At 37.9% G+C, this 20,590-nt stretch overlaps 1 protein-coding gene across 1 annotated transcript; it reads left to right on the plus strand.

The window, feature by feature from the left end:
• The first annotated feature begins 9,322 nt into the window (after window positions 1-9,322).
• Window positions 9,323-20,328, plus strand: hpcal1 (hippocalcin-like 1). The gene is made up of 4 exons (XM_032543137.1): window positions 9,323-9,650; window positions 15,886-16,385; window positions 17,279-17,384; window positions 19,569-20,328. The coding sequence occupies exons 2-4, from the start codon at window positions 16,008-16,010 to the stop codon at window positions 19,664-19,666; spliced, it is 582 nt and encodes a 193-aa protein (XP_032399028.1). The 5' UTR covers window positions 9,323-9,650; window positions 15,886-16,007; the 3' UTR covers window positions 19,667-20,328.
• The last annotated feature ends 262 nt before the right edge of the window (window positions 20,329-20,590 follow it).

The raw sequence follows: 20,590 nt of genomic DNA on the forward strand, positions 1-20,590 counted from the left end.
TTAACCATAGTCCTCATAAATCCACAGAATTTAAAATTCTAACACAATTTAAGCAAAGGAAACAGAAAATAGATGCATCTGGCGGAATTTCCTGCAGCATCACAGCTATCCCGGAAGTGGAACGCAAAGTATATAGACTATAAAATACTTGGCTCCCAGTATTGCTGCTTGCAGCATTGTCATGGAATAACTTATCCGATAATAAATTTCAATCTGAAAGTTGCAGAGCTGCCATGAAAGGCGCTGGTCCACTATGTGACACGCCCATAGGCTCACTGTTGCACCTCAGTAAGAATCATCCTGGCTTCTCTATTATACAGAAAGGTGCTAGATTTGTTTCTAGTTGTTTTTTTGTAACTCCATCTGCTTTACAGGGGCTCATAGGCTCTCTTATGGTAGCAAAGCTGGTGAACTGCAAATAATGAGCCATCTAGGGCAGTGGTCTTCAGCGTTTGTTAAACCAAGGACGGATGGAACGCGGACCCTCTACTACATATTAACTTGCATATTAAACTGGGCCTGCAATGAATTGTAGACTGCCTAAAGGCTTTATACACAGCTTTTTATTACATAGAATACAAAGATATTAAAATAATAATTGTAGGCGTAATTTTAAAAATCCTTTTTTAATGTTTAAACTACATGCAGCACAGTGAATCTTTAGGATTAACTTAATACATAGGCCAGTAAACCTATCATCAATGTTTCTTTCACAAATAGACTAATTTATATTAAAACATTTAAAATATGTTGGATTCATGTTAAGACATTTCAATTTTTGAAAGAAAAAATTCCAAAAAATTGATAATAACATGTTGAACTTTAACATGCAGTCCTGTATTTTATATTCAGAACATACAATCTGATAATTTTTTTTAGTACAATTCACCTGCAACACTGCACAAAACAGTTTGCAAAATATTCTCCTGCAGCTCACTGACCTACAGTATACTAGTCACTCTGATTGAGCAAACAGTGGCTGAAAGTCCAGACACAATGAAGTCATGCACCATGTATCTCTGTGTCATAAACCATGTTTGCTAATAGTTATATTGTTCTTCAGCTTTTTCTGGAACTGACAGATTGCACAGATAACTTTACTGATAGAACAATTCTATGAAGACAGATCAAAGTTTATCATGTTCTACAGAGCATCAAAATGTCATGCATGGACACATAACTACTTAAAAGATTCATATGTGCAGCAATCCTAAATCTTTGCATAATTTGCATTAATATCCCTATGCTCAAATATTAAGAGTCTCAAAACCAACTTTTGAAATATTAGTTGACATTCTTTCAACCGGCTTCCCACATTTTTGTTCACACACACACCCACACACCCACACATACATACACAGACACACACACACACACACACACACACACACACACAACAACACACCACACACCACACACAATAGTTGAAAGTCCCTACTATCGGCTGCAGGACACATACAGTCCAGAACATGCATTGTGCATGTTCAGTACATCAGATACACTACACATTTGGCTTCATTCCAATAGCCATTTTACACAGCACACACACACACACACACACACACACACACACACACACACACAGCCATTGGACTTTGATTGGCAATGTGTGTTGGATTTAACCTTTGTTCAACATGTAAAGATCTGACAGTATGCTACTACAGTAACTATGGAGGTATGAAGTAAGAAGTTTAAATGATAATAATGGTTGAAAACAGACAGAGTTTCATATTTCCTCTCACCGCTAAATGCTAACATCAGCATGTTAACATACTTACAATAGTAATGCTGGTATAATGTTCATCATGTTCAAGTTTTTGTAAGCATGCTAACACTTGCTAATTAGCATTAAACACAAACAAGAAAGTTTAGCACATAGTCGGTCTTATCGTAAGCCAAAGTATTAAACAATCAAATTTCGACCTGATGATAGATGATAGATGAAGGTTTTAAACGTATCTGAGAACCACTGACCAATATTTTGAACGAGAACGGGTTGCCCAAGCATGTGCTTGTAGTGGGCTACTGCGGTGTTGTGCCAAAAACAGATCATTAACCAAAAACTGATTGCTGTCTACCCTACATACAAATTATGAAGTGAATTGTACACAAAAACGTATTAGATGAACGCCCTGGCTCTTATTGTTTTGTAACTGATGGTTGAGCACATTTCTCCGGCTGTTCTGTGCGCTGTAGCTACTTCCCCAGCAGGCTGAGTTGGACTCGGCTTTCTGCTTTCTCTGCTCAGGCCACATCACTACCTGGAGATGTGACTGCTAGACGACAAAAGCTGAGCTTGATTAAACCCTCACTTGTAGTTAAACAAAGTTCTGCAAAAAAATACTGGGAACCAAGCAATTGGTCCATTGTGAACAGGGTACACACTCCAAATGGGCACTGCACGTTAAATAATGTTATTTTGTGCAATCTACTTGTCACTGTTTATTTCTGTCCATGACGAAATGAGATGGAGGTTAGACCTTGAAGGTTTACCTGAATTTGTATGGGGCTTCAAGCCTCTAATGTTTTGGAAGCACTGCTCTGGAGCAACATTCAGCGGATCATCAAAGTCAGTAGGATACATCATCTGAGGACCATGAATCTCTTTACACATTTGGTGCCAATCCATCAGGAAGACTAGAGTTAGAAGATAATCAATTCATCAGGATACATCCTCCAGGGACCTTGCATGTTTGTTTTATGGCAATCCATCCAATTAGTTAAGATATTTCTCCGAACTAGAAATGTCAACCTCATGGTGCCACTAGAGGAAAAGTCAGAGGATTGTTGAGCTACTTCAATCCGGATCAAAGGGGTGGACCAACCAACTGACCGGCATTGCCATCTCTAGAGCCATTACACTAGCATGGCTAAAGGTTATTATTGTTATGGCGTCACTCCTTCAGCCCAGTTTTCTATTACCTCTTTAAAAATTAAACATGTAATGTTCAGACCAACTGAAAGGGGTTTACTGCTTTTTGTTTTAACCCCTGAAACAAAATCATATAAAAAAACTGACACTTTAATAATCATTTATGGTCTTTTGTTTGTTTATTTGACAAATGTTCTTATTGTTGTTATTATCATTATTGTTATTTTGTTGTCTTTATACTGTCTTTTTTTATCTATTTTTTAATTTCTTTTTTTCTTGCTAAAACTGCTGCTGGAATTTTCAATTTCCTTGCTGGAGTCATCCCAAAAGGATCAATGAAGAGAAGTCTAAGTCTAAGTCTAAGTAGTTGTTTCCAGTGTGAGTAAAACCTCTCGGGACGGCCTCTGAGACTGAATTTAATTTTCTCCAGTCTTAGAAGGAATAATATATCATGTAGCCAGGATTTAATGGAAAGTGGTTGGGATGATTTCCATAAGAGGAGAATTTTTCTTCACGCAATCAAGGACGCAAAGGCTAAAACTAACAGAGATACCTAGGATGTCAGAAATAGATTTAAAAGATGATTGTCAATAGTTAGACAGTGTAGAGCACGTCCAGAACGTGTTTTAGATTGCACTGCATCTGAGAGCATCTGTCACAAGCTTCAGTAGTCCTATCTGGATAAAGTTTGATAAGCTTCTCTTTGCTACAGTGCAGTCTAAAGAGTACTTTAAATTGGATAACAGAGAGTCTGGCACAGCTAAAAGAGGAGTTAACAGCTTGCAACGCTTTTTTTCCATAGAGCGTCCAAAATGCTTATCTGAAGTTTGGTTTCCCAGTCGGTTTCTGCTCTTATTTGCGGATGAAGAGATTATAGAGAAATTATACATGGCCCTTACGCAGAGATTTAGCCTGAAGTACTAAGTCTATTCCGCTGAGAGGTGAGGCTTGAGGGAATCGAGGGGAGTAGGTTCGTGCAAGGTCACGAAATTGGAAGAAGCGAAAAAAGTCTATATTCCATAATCCAAAGGTTGAGCGTAGTTGGTTGAAGTTGGCGAACAGCCCGTCTATGTAAAAGTCTCCCAGGCATCTCAGGCCTTTCTTTTCCAGAGTTGCAAAGCACGAGTCCATCTTGGCTGGCATAAAAAAAATGGGTTGTTACAAAGAGGTGTAACTAGGGGAATGGAGATCCATCCAAACTGTTTTCTTAGTTGAGCCCAAATTTTTTATGTGTTATTTATAAAGGGGTTGGACGTGAAGTTGGCGAGACAGAGGGGGAGAGTGCCACATAGGGCCCTGGAGGGACGTGGAGCATGAGTTTGCCTCCGAGTGGCACCAATTATTATTATTGAGGTGAGGTGAACCAGAGCAAAACCTTTTGTGCGTTAGCCGGCCAGTTATAGCCAAGGAGGTTGGGTAAACCCAGGCCACCCACTGATCCGCTTCTCTGGAGCAAAGATTAATTTGCTCTGGCCCGTTTACCTGCACAAATGAACGTGGTTATGATATTGTTAAGACGATTGAAAAATAATCGAGGGAGGTAGATTGGTAGGCATTAAAAAAGGTAATGGCCAATACATTCTTATCACACTTTACATATTTATAGTAACATTTACTGTAGCCTACTACTTAAATCCTATGATGTTAGATTATAATTTAAAATACCATAACTATACCTGTAGTAGTAATTCAAATGTATTGTGTCACATTTAAAATACTTGTGTTACGTTTGTCTTGAGGTCACTGGAGCATGTAAATAAAAATGATCAATTGAATGCCCTTAGACAAACAGCATTCGTAAAAGAAAACATTTACTCCACATATAAAAGCATCAGCGTGTTCAGACTTGCACAAGGGCCAAGAGTGCAAGCACAGCAGAGCTTGAGATAACAAGTAGGGAACCAGGGCAGCAATCAGGCTGACCAGTGGCCTCTCAAGATATGACATTAAGAATTAAGTCTGCCACTAGGACAGACACAGACATCTACATACAGTAAGCAAAAAAAGGCATTGTCTCTATTTGACCTTACAATGCTTTTTAAAGTGTTTTATATGCTATATAGTAATATCAATAACCAAAAATATCCCATTACAATGTCAGTGTGTTCAAGGTATGCACTCATTTACCTACAATCTACGTATAGAAACTTCTAGAAAGGTCTACTCAAAACTATCGAGACTATCAACACAGCTTAATAGCAGCTGTAAGTTTTACAGTGTGTGGAGCTATCAGTACATCAGCACCTGACTTCTACTGCCTGCAGCTTTATCTTGTCTTTTCAATTGCAGCACGTCCAAAAAACAGCATATGTATACAAGTTTTAGATCAATGATTTTTTGAGATTGTGTCACAAACAAAGGTTGTTACCACGATGACTGATTGAATCTACAAGTTTCTAACTGAAATGTATACAATGCACAGAAGGGACTGAATCGGTGGTGAAAAGGTGCACAGCTTCAGGCCACAAAAAGGACAGGGCACAGCTGACATGGTCATAATTTTGAGAGGAAACTAAAAGTCTAGATGGAAATTGCTTTGATTATACAAAACCTGTGAAGGACAATAATTAGAACGTTAATCAAAGCTAAATTGTATCTATTTACGCCAGACTGTTGGTCACAACTATTTTCAGTACCACACGTTCCATAAACATTGAGAGTACCACGGACAGGAGCATTGCCCCACACTCTGTATAATGTAAGAACAGCCAGATCAATAGTTGAGGAGTGTGTGCTGCTTTTACAGCTGCAATGATCGTTCGTTACTAATCATGCAAAAGATTAAGTGTACATGTGTGTCATGAAAGAAGGACAGAGGGTCAACAAGTTTTTATGAAGACATTACACACAACATGTGTAGACCTAAACATTAGTTAAGCTAAACTTTTCACATCAGAAAAAGTATTAAATCTTACCGGGTCATCCATTCCAGCACAGTAGGAAGTGTTGTCAAGGAACAATGATATAGTACTAGAAGAAACTGTCTCTGAAATTATTGTCATTTTTCTTGCGGGCACAAACTTTGCAGACAGACTTGTGAATTCACATAAAAGTGCAGTGTCCCATGGTCTTAATGTTTTTTCTCAAGTGTTACACGTTAATAAAATCTTGGGTTGATGTTAAATTCCCAGACACATTTTATGTCAAATTTAACATCTTTATAGTATAGAGACTTCCTTTTTTGTTTCATATAGACTATATTATACATTAAGATATTGGCACAAAATCAAATAATGAGTGTGGAGGTCTTTCTTCTTAATAAAAAACAGTGACCTGTTCTTAGTTGGTTTGATGTTCACATGTGCATGTGTTTGTGCATGCATTAACATAAATGTGTGGGTAAAAAAGTGAAGCATATTTGTGTGGCAACACATTGTATTATCCAAGACAAAACAAACAGTAAAGAGACATGACTTAACATGGCACCACTACATCCAAATACAGAATACTCTTTAGTAATTGGCTAGAAGAGGACTCTGCCTGTAAACACCCCTATGGCAAAGTAACAGACCTGTCTGGTCCAATAATGCCCGCCCATCAGCTGAGTCCAAGATATAGGACAGACCTGACTACAGTCCTTAACCTAGAAAGGGTTCAAATCAAGGGCAATTGGACTTGGTTAAAGGAGCACCTATATATCATATTTTGGTTAAAGGACCACCTTTAACCAAGTTCAGTTGCCGCTGATTGCAACCATCTCCAATGTGACCTGGATGACAGAGCACCAACAACACCACAGTATCGGCTGAGTGGAAGGCTGTCAGTGGCCTCTAGTGGATCGGTTATGTTTCTGCAGAACAACACATAGCTTCATTTTTACATAGCTACAATGTCTCAAGACTCAAGACTAAATTCATATCCTTGCTCACTCAATCTAAACTTCTTTCCTGGATTAGGGCATCAACTTGATGCCTAAACTTTAAATGTACAAGATGCAAAATGTTACAGCATTTTCAGCTAATTTGTGAAATAAAACAATATTTAATTTCACATAGTACCATTCATTTCATGTAATTGGTCCACTATCCATTTGTAAGAGCCATGTTGTATTGTTAATAGTTTGGGGTATTTTATTTTATTGCAAAAGAAAATTGTTTTACGACCTTTAAAATATGTAGTCCAATATACATTAGAATCTAGCCAACGTTGTAGAATGGGCTTTGCCTGAAAACTCACGCTCCAGTAGTCTGTCCTGCTATTGGACAGTTTTGAGTTGGCTTTCTCTAAGTGAAGTAAAGTGAAGGTTAACAGAGCAGGATGTGGTGCAACAAGTTTTGTGACTGCTAACTTTAGAACGCTGACTTTAGTCTGTCTTTTTTCCGTTTAGGAAAGTCAATTTGAGCACGTGGTCAGTTTTGGATATTCCTGCACTTTATATCAATACCATTTTACTTTATCTTTTTTTTTTAATCACATCCGTGGGATTAACCATTTTTCACCTTCTAAGAGCCTCGTTCTTTGGATAGCTGTGCATGTTGAAACTGGACATGGTGATCTACATGAGTCAGAACACTTTACATCCTGCAGTCAGTGGCGAGGAAGGTTTTTAACAAGTTGTCACAACAACATTATTTCTGCACTTTCCTGTTTAGCTTTTAATTTTGGAACAGACTAAATAGATTGTACAACAGTGCCTCTTTTGGAGGAAAAATGTAACTGTCTAAAACAAAAAAGCCAATTCACCTCAAGGACCATTTTTGAGTTTACAACCAATCCCAATGTTCAGTTGCTATAGAGGTGTCAGTATTTAATATCTTAAAAATACAACATTTTTCATGCTATAAGAATGTATTATTTTGCCTTACATGTTAAATGTATGCAACTGAATGTGATTATGGTCAGAAATCAATATTTAGATAATCAAGGTCCATTAGTTTTATTCCGGAGATTTCAACAGCATCTTGAAGCCTTGGAGTCAAGTTATTTCTGGGGTGTCAACTGAAGGTTTCCAATCTCAAAAGGAAAGTTATGTTGTGTCTGTTTAATTTTGTCAGGGGTTTGCTTGTGAAACCCTAAATACAATGATCAAATGATCTACAATTTACCTTCTATTGGCATTAACATGATGTTTTATAACTTTTTTTTTATGATGATGACAGCAATATAGACTATTTCTTATATGGTAAATTGTCCCTCAAACATGAATTAAAAACTTCCTTCTTTTTTAAGGAAGTCATAACAATGTTTTTCAGCTGCACCCCTCCAACAATGACAGGCTTGTGACAGTATTAAGTTACAAATTGGCAACAACAACAAAAGCAACCTCAGACTACTTTATCACTGCCTCAAACCCCCCACGCAGTCTCTACTGTACTCACTCTTAGGTGGAGATAAACACTTCATGTGCTTATAGAAACAGGTGTCAGGCTTCAGGAAGCGCCCCCCCCCCCCACACACACAGTTAATTATTTATCCACTTACTGAAATGCTGACATACACACCACCCTGACTGCAATGTCACTTTACCCTTCACAAGAAAGGTTGCAGACATAGGTACTGATGAGCGACTGTACATCTTCTGAGAAGCTGAGAGAGAAGTCATACAGGGGAAAGATGGGATTTGGTTATAACTTTAATATTATGTAATATAGACATTATATATTCTACGCTCTAGTGCCAGTTGTATCACAACATTATAATGGACCTGAAGAAAGTGTGGATCTGTCCAGCTGCCGGTCCCGTCAACAATTCATGCTTTATTTTATGATGAATCTTGCACAAAAAGCCGAAGGAGCTTTTAACTTGTACCTCATATAATTTCATGAGAAAAAAAAATCGATTGATTGATTGATTGATTAATTAAATACAATAATTTTGTAGCCTATTTATAAGAGCACATGATTATGCTGGGGTTTGTAGGTTGTGATTGAAAAAGATTTTCCACCAAGTAGGGATGAGATCAACACTTATGCTACACTTTCTGTATATTTCTCTGGAAGGCTACTTAATAATAGTACTAAAATCCGTGATTAGCCTAGAGGACGTCATAGCCTAGCTTGTTGAATGCTTTAACTAAATTGTAGGCTATTATAGAACTTCAGTTTTTTAATGGCATTCTGCTTTCTATGTTTGGTGACAGAGTTCTTCTCCTTATATCAATATTTTCCCTCCAAAGGGAATCGTTTATTCTAGATATTGTGCTAATAATAGTCTCCAGTGATAATTTTCCACAGGACGCTGCTGCTACGACTGTTGTACGATGGAAGCAGTGAGTGTGGACGGGTCCATTTAGTGTGCAGAGGGGGTTTTAAGTACAACAAGTCGGCAAATCGTTATAAAATATCTTTTGAATAACGAGTACATTTACTTTTGACCTTTATTTTCCACCTTTATGATTAGAAACTGTCCTCAGTTCTCTAGCATTCAGACCAAGTTAATTTAATCCCCTTCAAAGAGAAAAGAAAACCCTTTAGTTGTAAATTGGGCAATTCTGATGAAAACCGAGCTCTGTGCCACATCTTCCACTAAATGATAAAGCCGCTACACCAGGAACTAGCGGAAGGACCGACTAAATAAGAACCTATCTTTAAAAAAAACAACAACATTCAGACTATTCCTGTCAAACTTAATGTATTTTTTTCTCTCTGAAAGTGTCAGAGGGTCGTAAAATTCACGCGAGCATCTTAAATTGTTCTCGTGTTGGATTTTACAGAGTTTTATCAGTAGGAGGAGGTGTTAGGTTCGGCTACTGCAACTTAACGGTTAAGTTGGTCTGTTGGTGACGTGAAGTGGGCTCTTCAACCGGAAGACTCATAAACAATTATTACTCCTAAAATAGGTAAGTTTACATGTCTTTATTAAATGATTAAACACATATTGGTTAAAGCTACTGTAGTGTCCAGTCTGCTCCAGTGTCTATCCTGGTCTGTAAAGGGCTACACAGTCTATGGGCTACACCCATACAAGACTAGCATACATCTCACCTCCATCTCAGAATATAGTAACACAGTTTTAAAGTATTATCCAGACTCAAAAGTACATTTTTAATCAATGCAAGTTTTGCAAGTAGCTTCACCGTAAACAAACAGCCTATACATGTACAGTATAGACTATATTAAGTTGAAGACAAAGTAGGGCTGAGCAATATGTTTGAAATCATGAATCATAATATTCATGAGGACGTGTTCCTTTATCAATAAGACTATGTATCACAATATGGCAAATATATACTCAGCCCATTAAATAAACACATACAACTGTTAGCAATGATCTGGGTTCCACCTTTGGAGCAGCTCTTGCGTGTAAAACTACTTTAATAATTCGTTGATATAATAGACTAATAACTAATAGTGTAGTTGTGTGTGTGTGTGCTATAATTGTTTCTTCTTAATGAGTTTGTCTTGTTGTGATATGATGTGTTTATGTATATGTATATTTGTTCTCTTGCAAAAGATATGTTGATCTCAATGAGATTTTCAACTAACTAAATTGTTTTCATTTTTGATCACATCTTGCTTGAAAGTTTTGTTTGGACAACAGATATGTGTAGAACAATGGTATAATAAGTTCATATAATCACTACAGGATTATTCTGAAAGTCTATAAATGATAATTTTGAGTTATTGCCCAGCACCAAAAAAACTACATGGTGTGAAGTCTTGGTGAAAAGGTAATAATATTGATGAAAAATATGTGTCAAGCTTCGTTGCCCACTCAGGCACTATCCAATACCAATATGCCATAATTATGCTTACCAGCTCGCTAATTTCAACAACTATTCCTCACTATTGTTGCTGCTTCTATTTTATGTCACACTTTTAATAACAAGACCCAAGTCAAAATGGTAGTTTATCAAAAAGTAAATCTAACAATGTAATGTAACAGTCTTACAACCTCGCTACTAGTACAAAAAATAAACATAATGATGTTGCACTTGTGAACCTTTGAGCAATTAATATGATGCAGAAATCATTGTGGAGGGCCCTGACTGAATAAGAAAGAAATTATGTATTGATTAAACTGTTTTGGAACAGCACAAATTGGAAATTTGAAATGCAACAGAAAAAAGAAGTCTTGTATCTCTTGAGTCTCGATATCGTGCCCTAGATTGATAGTTACACCGCCTCCCTCTCATAAGCCTTAGCACTACTATCCTGTTGCCTTGACTACTGGTGTGTCAGGGGACTTCATCCTGATCCACTGCATGATTTTCTCTGACACTAGATCAGAGAGACTGCCATGAAGCAGCGCTGAAACCAAGAATAACTAAGAGCTAATTTTCTCTTTTTCTTCCTCTTACATTGGACTAACTCTTCACCCACCTGATGCAATCTTAGTAACCAGTAGTACACAGAACTTCAGGCTGCAGTACTACTCTGCTCATCCACTGCACAGCAGGCTACACGCACCACTAAAATGGTAACCCTGCTTTCTTTCTGTGCACCGAGCCATATGAGTTTGTTTGATTTACATTCCATTCAAAAGAGGCACAACACAGACAGCATGAAAAATATTTTCTCCGTCATGTTTATGCAGAGTTGAGGATGGGAAATACTCTGTGAAATGTAGAGTCAGTCCTTTTTTGGGCTGGGAGGAGACATTGGAAATGTTCCAGCCTATTAACGAACCCTGTTTTAGGGCTGCAACTATTGCTTATTTTCATAAGTTTTTTAAAATTAATTGTTAGGTTGTTTAGGCTAGATATTAAATGTCAGAGAATAGTGAGATAAAAAATTCATAATTTCCCAGAATACACAGTGATGTTGTCAAATGTCTTGTTTTGTCCAACCAAAACAGGTTTTTTTTTATCATAAACAAATGACAACAGAGACAACCGGTGGATATTCACTATTTAGAAGCTGGAACCAGGGATTTCTCTAACTACAAATTAAGTCTGTCCTTTGACTTTATCTTTTAATTTCTTTGCCAAACATTATGTTGTTTTAACATTTGGTTGTAAAAATTGTCACCAGTTGATTTTGTTTTGTACACTCACTAACGGATCAGAAGCGACATGAGCTCCATCTGATATATATCATTCTTTATAGATGGACGGATGGACTACTACTATTTTTCTAAACACACACCTTTCATCTCTCCGTTTCTAACTGTCTTTGGGATTTATTGTTCGCTAAGACGAGAAGTAATGAGCGTCTGGATGAAGAATGGAGGCTTTCTTTGTTATTAGTGACAGGCCCAGGAAATGAAGTGGGCCTAAGAATGGCAAACAGCAGTGAAACTGGCCTGGTCAGAGGTTTACAAGATCTCCACCGGAGCTTCAGGGCCTGTGTGAACCAGTCTCACGTGGCAGGGAACCCACTGGAAAAAGTGGACTATACACAGCAGAAACAGCTATGGGGGTTGGGGACAAGAAGCGACCGTTGCTGTGTAATCAAGGGGAATTGCAAACATTGAATCTGGAATGACCATCTCGAGGGGGCTGTTGTGTATCAAACAACGCTCACAGACAGCGTTCGGTGTTGTAAACTTATTTTGCATCTCTAGCAGTCAAGGCTGTAAGAGCGTGACTCTCTCTGCAAAGAAAGTCATGTAGATGTCAGAGCAATATCTAGCAGTTATTTCGGACCACAGTCCAAAACATTTTCCACTGCACCAAGAAGCAACTTTAGAAAATGACTTGACCAGTTCCCAGCTGTCAAAACATCTAAAACATGCTGTGACGTCTCAAATAGCAGACCTGTATGCAGTTAGGAATCACTTACATTTTATAGGCACAAATGAATCAACAATACAGCAGCTAATTACCCATTGTAGGGTTAAACAACAGTCCCTGCAGCAGGTAACACAGCTAACCTTGACCTAGATAGTTCTCTTGTTAAATTATTCTAAAACTGTTTTTGCACAAGCACAGACATTTGCTTGATCAGTGTGTTGGCATTTGTCCTATTATTATTATTATTATTATTATTATTATTTTAAGAAAAAAAAGAATATGTAATATGCCTTGATTGCAACCCATATTTCATTTGTGGGAATCTAGTTTTAGGCTTTGATGAGCATATTTTAGAGGTCTGTAAAAAAAATGTGTATTTTTTTTTAACTAGCGTTCTCTTGACCAGAGTACGCACTTGTTTTTCTGTTTTAGCCCTAAATTGCAACCATCTCCTTTTTAAAAGCAAGCTCTTAAGGCTTCCAGCCTGGAAACCTCTGGGTTTCATGTGGTTTTGTGTGTTTGAGAGAATAAAGAGCAACGCCCATATTTATGTCTGCTCCAGCTCAGCCTGCTCACTGAGCTGTCCTGGAAAAGTCCATGTGACCCAGAGCTAAGGAGATGTTGCTGCTTCCTCATCCTGTTGTATGTTAGAGCGGAAGGACTACGGTCCGGCCTGCAGGGCAGTGTGTCATTTTTACCATAGCCCTGGTAAAACATTGTCAGCCGACAACGATATTGTATTTTCAAAGTTAGCATCACTTTTATTGTAGTCGGTCGCTCCTGCACTGTAATGTTCACAAGCTTGTTACACAGTAGGTTAAGGCACCGCACAGTGCAACAGAAGGCTTTAGCTCCGTTTTAAGATAATTCCATCTGCATAGCCATGCTAATGACTTTGGGGATTCCCTTAGTTTTCCCCTAGCACCTCCTGCAGGTCAAAAGTTTTCACTTATAAAATGTACAGACTTTAATTTGCAAACATGTTAGCATTATGTTAGAATTGAGTTCAAATCCCTACTATTTGTCTAAGTACAGCCTGTAGACGCTTACATCTGAGGCAGATCCAACCTTTATGCCTTTTATTGCTGTGCCCTTTGCTGAATTGCTAATTTTTATGATCTAATATGCTTAAACAAAAAAAGCTGGGGTAAAAGACAATGTGTAGTGCATCTGGTTTCATTGATTTCTTTTCCATCCATAAGCCCGAGTGACATTATTTAGAGTTTATGTCACTGGCTTCTCCTCAAACCTGCCTCCCTCTCATGTTACTCTGTGGCTTCAATTGATAAAATTGCAGGAAATTACACCGATGTGACAATTATGAGAAATGAGGGCGTCTGCATCTAGAAAAGACCTCATCCAAATTCACACTGTGCTCATTTATTCTACGCCAGATACAATTGTTCTGGTGCCAATAAGACAGGAGCAATGGGATTTGAATGATTGAAAGAGAGAGAGATCATGAGGATAATACATCTTTATCTCTCATAAAATAATTATACGTAACACAGAAGAGTGGAGGTGTTATTCAGAAGGATTATGTAATTGAACCGCTGGTATTAGCTGGATATAGTTTCTTTCTATGTGTCATACTTTTTTCCATTCTTTCTTCCTCCCTGCCCTCGCACATCTCTTTTTCTGTCCCTCCCACGCACACGTTACCAGATTCGTGTTGTAAAAGACTTGCTCAGGTATTGGCACATTCCTTCTTTTGATTTCCAAAAAATAAGAAGTTGTCATATGTTTTTACTTTTTAAATATATAGGTATATTTATATAATTTTTTTCATTCTGACCACATTGAAATAATCTTTTTTCTTTCTTTAGTACAGAGGCTGCTCTCAAACATCTTATGAAATACAAATTTTAGATGGTTGATACTAAAAATGAGAATTTTATTGCCTCATGTAAATTAGCAATACATTGGTGTGTCACGGTTTCAAGGATTTCAGGTTAGGACCCAAACGCAGAAGAAGAGACGAGGAGGTACCAAGGACGAGTTTCAACCATTTAATGACTAAAAAATAAACTTACAGTCCATGTTAGCAGGCATTAATTCCAGGAAACTGGGAAAAACAAAACACTGGAAAACAATCAGAACTTCTTGACACCAAGTACGACATCCAAGTGATACCAGACAAAGGGAGCACACTGACTAAATACACAAGGCAACGAGGGTTGTAGCGAGAGACAGGTGCCATGAGGGCTGATGAACAGGTGAAACAAATCAGGGCAGGGCAGACAGTCACAAAGGCAGGACAACACCCAAGGCAGGAAGTCAAGCAAGACATCTAACAAGTCCTCACACTGTATTATTGCACTTGTCATTTTTTCTTTCTTCCCTTAGTTTGTGAATGCTGTTGTTTCTTGTGCCAACATTTGACAAATTGAATGTACTTGACAAGTGAATGTACATTTAAAAAACTGTTAATTAAAAAAACAAAGACACAAAAGGAAAACAAGACATGGGAAATAACTCTACAAAATAAAACAGGGTACTAAAGGAACATGACATCATGACCTTATAAACATTTTCCATGCTGACAAGATGCATGAAAGGGATATTTCTTCTTTTATTTGAGAAAAAAAAACGTCAGCCCCCATCTCCCTGTTGCAGGCGTCGTAACTGTGTTCCCTTCTAACACACCCATGTTTCCCTCTGCTTCATCAGTGGTTTAAAAACACAGTGTCCCATCTAATGTTGTTTTGGCTTTATCCTGGATTTGTTATTTTTATGCCTCCTCATATCCTCAATCATGAATACTCCTGCATACATGAATAAACAGATTTTGCAGAATATAACCATGGAAACCAGAGGTGAATAGGCCCAGGTGGTCAAATGCTTCAGCGTCCTTGTTTGCGTTGGTATTTTTTAATCCATCATTTGTGTTTCTCTCTTTAATCAGTGTATGAACGCCACCTGCTTAAAATCAATTGGAACATTAATTTTCACATAAAGGTCAGGATTATTGTTGAGGTGAATGTCACTCTGGTCTTCTCCGGAACAACAGTCAGTATCAGCCTGACCTTTTAGAAAGTGGATTTGTAGAGAATTACAATGCCTAAGAACACTTGTCCCTCCCCCCTGCAGTTAAGGGTCGATCAATAATCACCACGCCAGAGGATTAATAGTGTATTCACTGAGACACACCCCTCACGTACACACACACACACACACATATTGTGACCTGATGACATCTGGGTTGTTATCCTATATCTATTGTTATCCTCTGATTGGATCTTAACTGTCCAGATGTATCCCTCAGCTTGGCTGCCTAAGAAGCATCATCAGCACATGTTTATGATTAAACACTGCTGCATGTTGGGAGGAATTATTGAACCGATGAATAATTTATGACATTCACACAAGGATACTAATGAATGTTGTTGGTCTTCCGCAGGAGCAGAGTAAGCCGAGCAGCCGGTGACGTGGAGAGTAAAAGCACAGGGCGAGTGGAGAAGTGAAAGAAGGAGAAGGTAGAAAAACCATCCCAGCGATCTGCCTGCCTGAGAGTGCTGCGTCATGGGGAAACAGAACAGCAAGCTGCGGCCCGAGGTCCTGAACGACCTGAGAGAAAATACAGAGTTCAGCGACAACGAGCTCCAGGAGTGGTACCGCGGCTTCCTCAAGGACTGTCCCACCGGCCACCTGACTGTGGAAGAGTTCAAGAAGATCTATGCCAACTTTTTCCCATACGGAGACGCTTCAAAGTTTGCCGAGCATGTGTTCCGCACGTTTGACACCAACGGTGATGCCACCATCGACTTCAGGGAGTTCATCATCGCCCTGAGCGTGACGTCTCGCGGCGGGTTGGAGCAGAAGCTGCGCTGGGCCTTCAGCATGTACGACCTGGACGGGAATGGGTACATCAGCCGGGCGGAGATGCTGGAGATAGTTCAGGTGAGGACATACTGTATGACTAAATAGGGTTTCTTTATTAGTGTATACATCAGTCTTTTGCCTAGTTTTGGGTCAGGATCAGCCTGATTCTACATCTTCTGAGATATAAATGTGACCTAATGAGTTCTAGCACTGCATCTGTTTTTTATGCAAACCTTAAAATGTAGCTGTTATGACACAATGATTATTCAAATGCAAATGCTTATCCTCACATCTTAGCAACTGAGGACTTACCAAAAATTGATTAATCCACTCACTTAACTAAGTTTTAGCTCGTTGTTGTATGCATTTACAGTTTCTGACTAGTGACTATTTTTAGGTCTGATAGTCATTTGCGGTTCTGAATTCATAAGATAATTTTTTCACCTCATATCACGGATGGAGGCTGCCCTGTTTTGTTTTTCTTATCACTGTGGCTATATTTACTCTTCCAATATGGTGAGCTGAGCAGCCTGCAGGGGCATATCAATATTGGCTAAGTCCGCTGTTTTGTGGATACAAATGAATGTGAAAAAAGTGCATCAGTGCTTTTGTCATTAGAGATTGCTTTCTGTTTTTCAGCAAAACTCGTTCTCTCTTCACAGACCTTTACGTGATCTGAAATGTGTGTAGTTGTAGAAGATACACAAATAGACACATCTGACACATGTTCTGAGTGTCTTACTGTGAGTTTCACAGCAGGGTGAGCTTCAGTTGCCAGAGCACCATCATTACCAGGTAGCAACAGAAAACAGGTGAAAGCATTCAGACAAAAGATGTAAAAAATATGTGAGGTGGGAAGAGTTATTCTTTATCAATCATTATTTTTCATCTTTACTGCCTAAAAGCTTTCTACGGACAGCCAACACTATTAGTATGCACACAACAACACTTGTTCTCACCCTCCTTTGTAGGCAATTTACAAGATGGTATCATCAGTGATGAAGATGCCTGAGGATGAATCAACACCAGAGAAAAGGACAGATAAGATCTTCAGACAGATGGACATTGACAATGATGGTAAGACTGGTGATTTATTTGTATGTTCTTATGTCTTTTGTAAGGAGATGTCGTTACCAACTGTCACTATCAGTAGTGATAGTGACAGTGTGACAGGAATTCTAAATAAAAAACTGGCTTCTTCTTCTCATAGGACAATAACAGGAATATGAGCACTGTATAATAAATGTAATGGATGGTTTTAATAATTGTAGTTGAAAGCAGAAACAACTATAACTCCTCCTGTTGGCACCCATTCCAAGTGGAGGCTGGTGAATAAACAGATAGTGAAGGACAATAAAGTAAAACATATATAATATAAACACAATATAAAATATGTCTTCATAGGAGACGTTATAGTGCTGACACATTCTGTACACCATTTATTAAATGTTTGTATGCTGCTTATGAAGGTTAAATAGGGGGGATTTAAAGTAAAGTGTTCCCAAATATAGACATATCATGAAATATTAGTGCAATTATGGCAATATACACTTGCCCTCACAGAGCAGTTTAGAAAGTAACAGGAAATATCGAAAATTGATGACAGAGAGAAATGTCATAGAACATTTTTTGAACACAAGATCATTTACATCTCCTAGCCTTTAGAATCTCATCCTGCTGAGCGGCCTCGATGTCAGTCGCTTGACTTTTAGTGCGAAAAGGTGATGCCACGTGATATGTACTTAAGCATACTGTTCTGACACATTTCACTAAAATGTTTAGAGCTGTTCATATGGGAGTGGGCAGACTCCGAAGCAGAATGTTCAGAAAGTCGGGAGGTCAAACTGTGTGTCTCAAATTTGATAACATCACATGGTACCACAGACCAGGCCGACGGCTACAGCTGCAGCTCCTTTCTAATGCAATTTATACCGACGTTGTGCGACAGGAAGTGGTTATTTAAAACAAGTCATTGTGTACTGTTGCATTTTATCCTTGAGGTAGATTAGTCAACATTTAAAATAATGTTTACCACCATCTAGAGCTGGGCAATATATCAATATTATATCAACACTGTGATATGAGACTAGATATCGTCTTAGATTTTAGATATTGTAATATCATAATATGGCATAAGTGTGGTCTTACCCTGGTTTTAAAGTCTACATTACATTAAAGTGATGTTATTTTCGGAACTTACCAGACTGCTGTAACTGTTCTTTTATTTGCCTTTACCCACTTAGTTATTATATCCACATTACTGATGAATATTTGTCAAAAATCTCATTGTGTAAATATTTTGTGAAAGCACCTAGTGTCCACACCACAATATCATTGCGGTATTGATATCGAGGTATTTGGTCAAAAATATTGTGATATTTGATTTTCTACATATCGCCCAACCACTATCTATCATATGCTACCAGCATTGTCACATTTTATTTTAAAATGCTTACTGTTAATTGATAAGACACACTCATTTAATAGTGCAAGCATTTAGTTTATTTTGATTTCATTTGCCATTTTTAATATTATTACATCTCATCTTTTTGAATACTTCGCAGGGTTTTGCAGACGTAAACTTATTCATTCAACAAATATGTTGCTGTCAGAGAATATGTTCTTTCCTCCATTCAGACAAGAATCCCCCAAACCCACATAATGAAATATTTATAAAATTTGAATAATTTGAATATAATTTCATTTAGTTGGATTATTTTTGATGTAATTTCAATATTATTTATAGAGGCATTATGTTGCAGTACCAGTTAATACAAAATAATTTTAAAAGGAAGTTCTAAATTAATTACTTAGAAAGTAATTACTAAAAAGAAGTACCACCATTTTCAGAATCTTACATACTATATTGTGTTGCCATCAGTAATATTGAAATACTTAATACGAAACAAAAATTGTACTGTACCTTTTTGTCAAGTCAATGCTGGTAATCAATGCCTTCTGAATTTCATAAAAATAGAACAACAGTGTCACCTGCTGGTTAATTTGACAGCTATTAATAACTCAATCATTCAGTCATAGAATGTTAATATAATGCAAGTTCATTGTAATTTATTTAAAAGGTGTACTTTGCCTGCACAGTTTTCTGGGGCAGTTGTGATTATATTGTAAGCACGTAAGCTCAAAAGGAACATCAGGAGCATTTCTGTTGATTTTAGTGGATGGTTGCAGCATGATTCCTCTCTTAGTCACATGCTTGACTATAATTGGTGTCTAAACTTTTTTTTGGTCTCTGCTTCACAGGTAGATTGTCTCTGGAGGAGTTCATTAAAGGTGCCAAGAGCGACCCGTCCATTGTCAGACTGCTGCAGTCAGATCAGGGAGCCTCTCGTCAGTTCTGAAAACAGAGACAATACAGACACACACTCTCCAAAACACAATCACAAACCCGGTGACCAGACAATTCTTCCATTTAAAAACAAAACACTCCTCGTCTTGTTTACATCAATGGATACTTCTCTTTCGTCAATGTGGCTCCTTTTCTGTGGACTATGACGTGCTTTGAGGTATTTTGTGTATATGCTTTTCCAAAGCTCTCTCGCTTTGAAATGGTTTTTACCTTTTCTCCATAAGTAAAGTGCCATATCATATATTTATACTGACTGGATTATATGCTCACAAGTATTATGAATTCCATTATGTTACACTAAGAGGAAACTAATTAATCACTTCTTATCATTAAATTCAACTTAACGGTGTTGAAAAGTGGCTTTTGGTTGTTCAGGATATCAACTTTAGCTTAACAAGTTGCTCCTCTGGACAACTTCTATATGCCTTTGGTATTGCATGCACTTGGTGATATATATTTTCCGATATTGTAACAGTTTACGTAAATAAGAAGGCTGTGATTGTTTTTATTCCTTTTTATTTTTGTAACAAAAAAAAAAATTGTTTTCACACAATTGAAATAAAGTCGTGTAAGAAAAATCTACACAAGTCCCACAGTACCCCCTCGCCCTGGACAGACTCACCAAGATTCTCACTTACTGGTTAAAAAGAAAAACAATATTGGGTCACATTAAGTTGGATGAAGTGTTATTTTGACAAGTCCACATTTTAAAATTGGTGCTTGAGATGTTGAAGGGAGAGGGGAAGAATGTTTAAAATGATGTGAACAACTAAAGACGCCACATTCAGAACCTCCCCCCTCCTCTCAGCTGACGGCGGCCGTATAAATATGCAGCTTCTAACGTTAAGCAGGTACGTAAGGCAGAGTTCACTCCAGGGACACAACACACGCCTCCCACTCCCCCCCCCCCCAATCC

Source organism: Etheostoma spectabile, chromosome 18 (genome assembly GCF_008692095.1).
Source record: "Etheostoma spectabile isolate EspeVRDwgs_2016 chromosome 18, UIUC_Espe_1.0, whole genome shotgun sequence".
Lineage (NCBI taxonomy): Eukaryota > Metazoa > Chordata > Actinopteri > Perciformes > Percidae > Etheostoma > Etheostoma spectabile.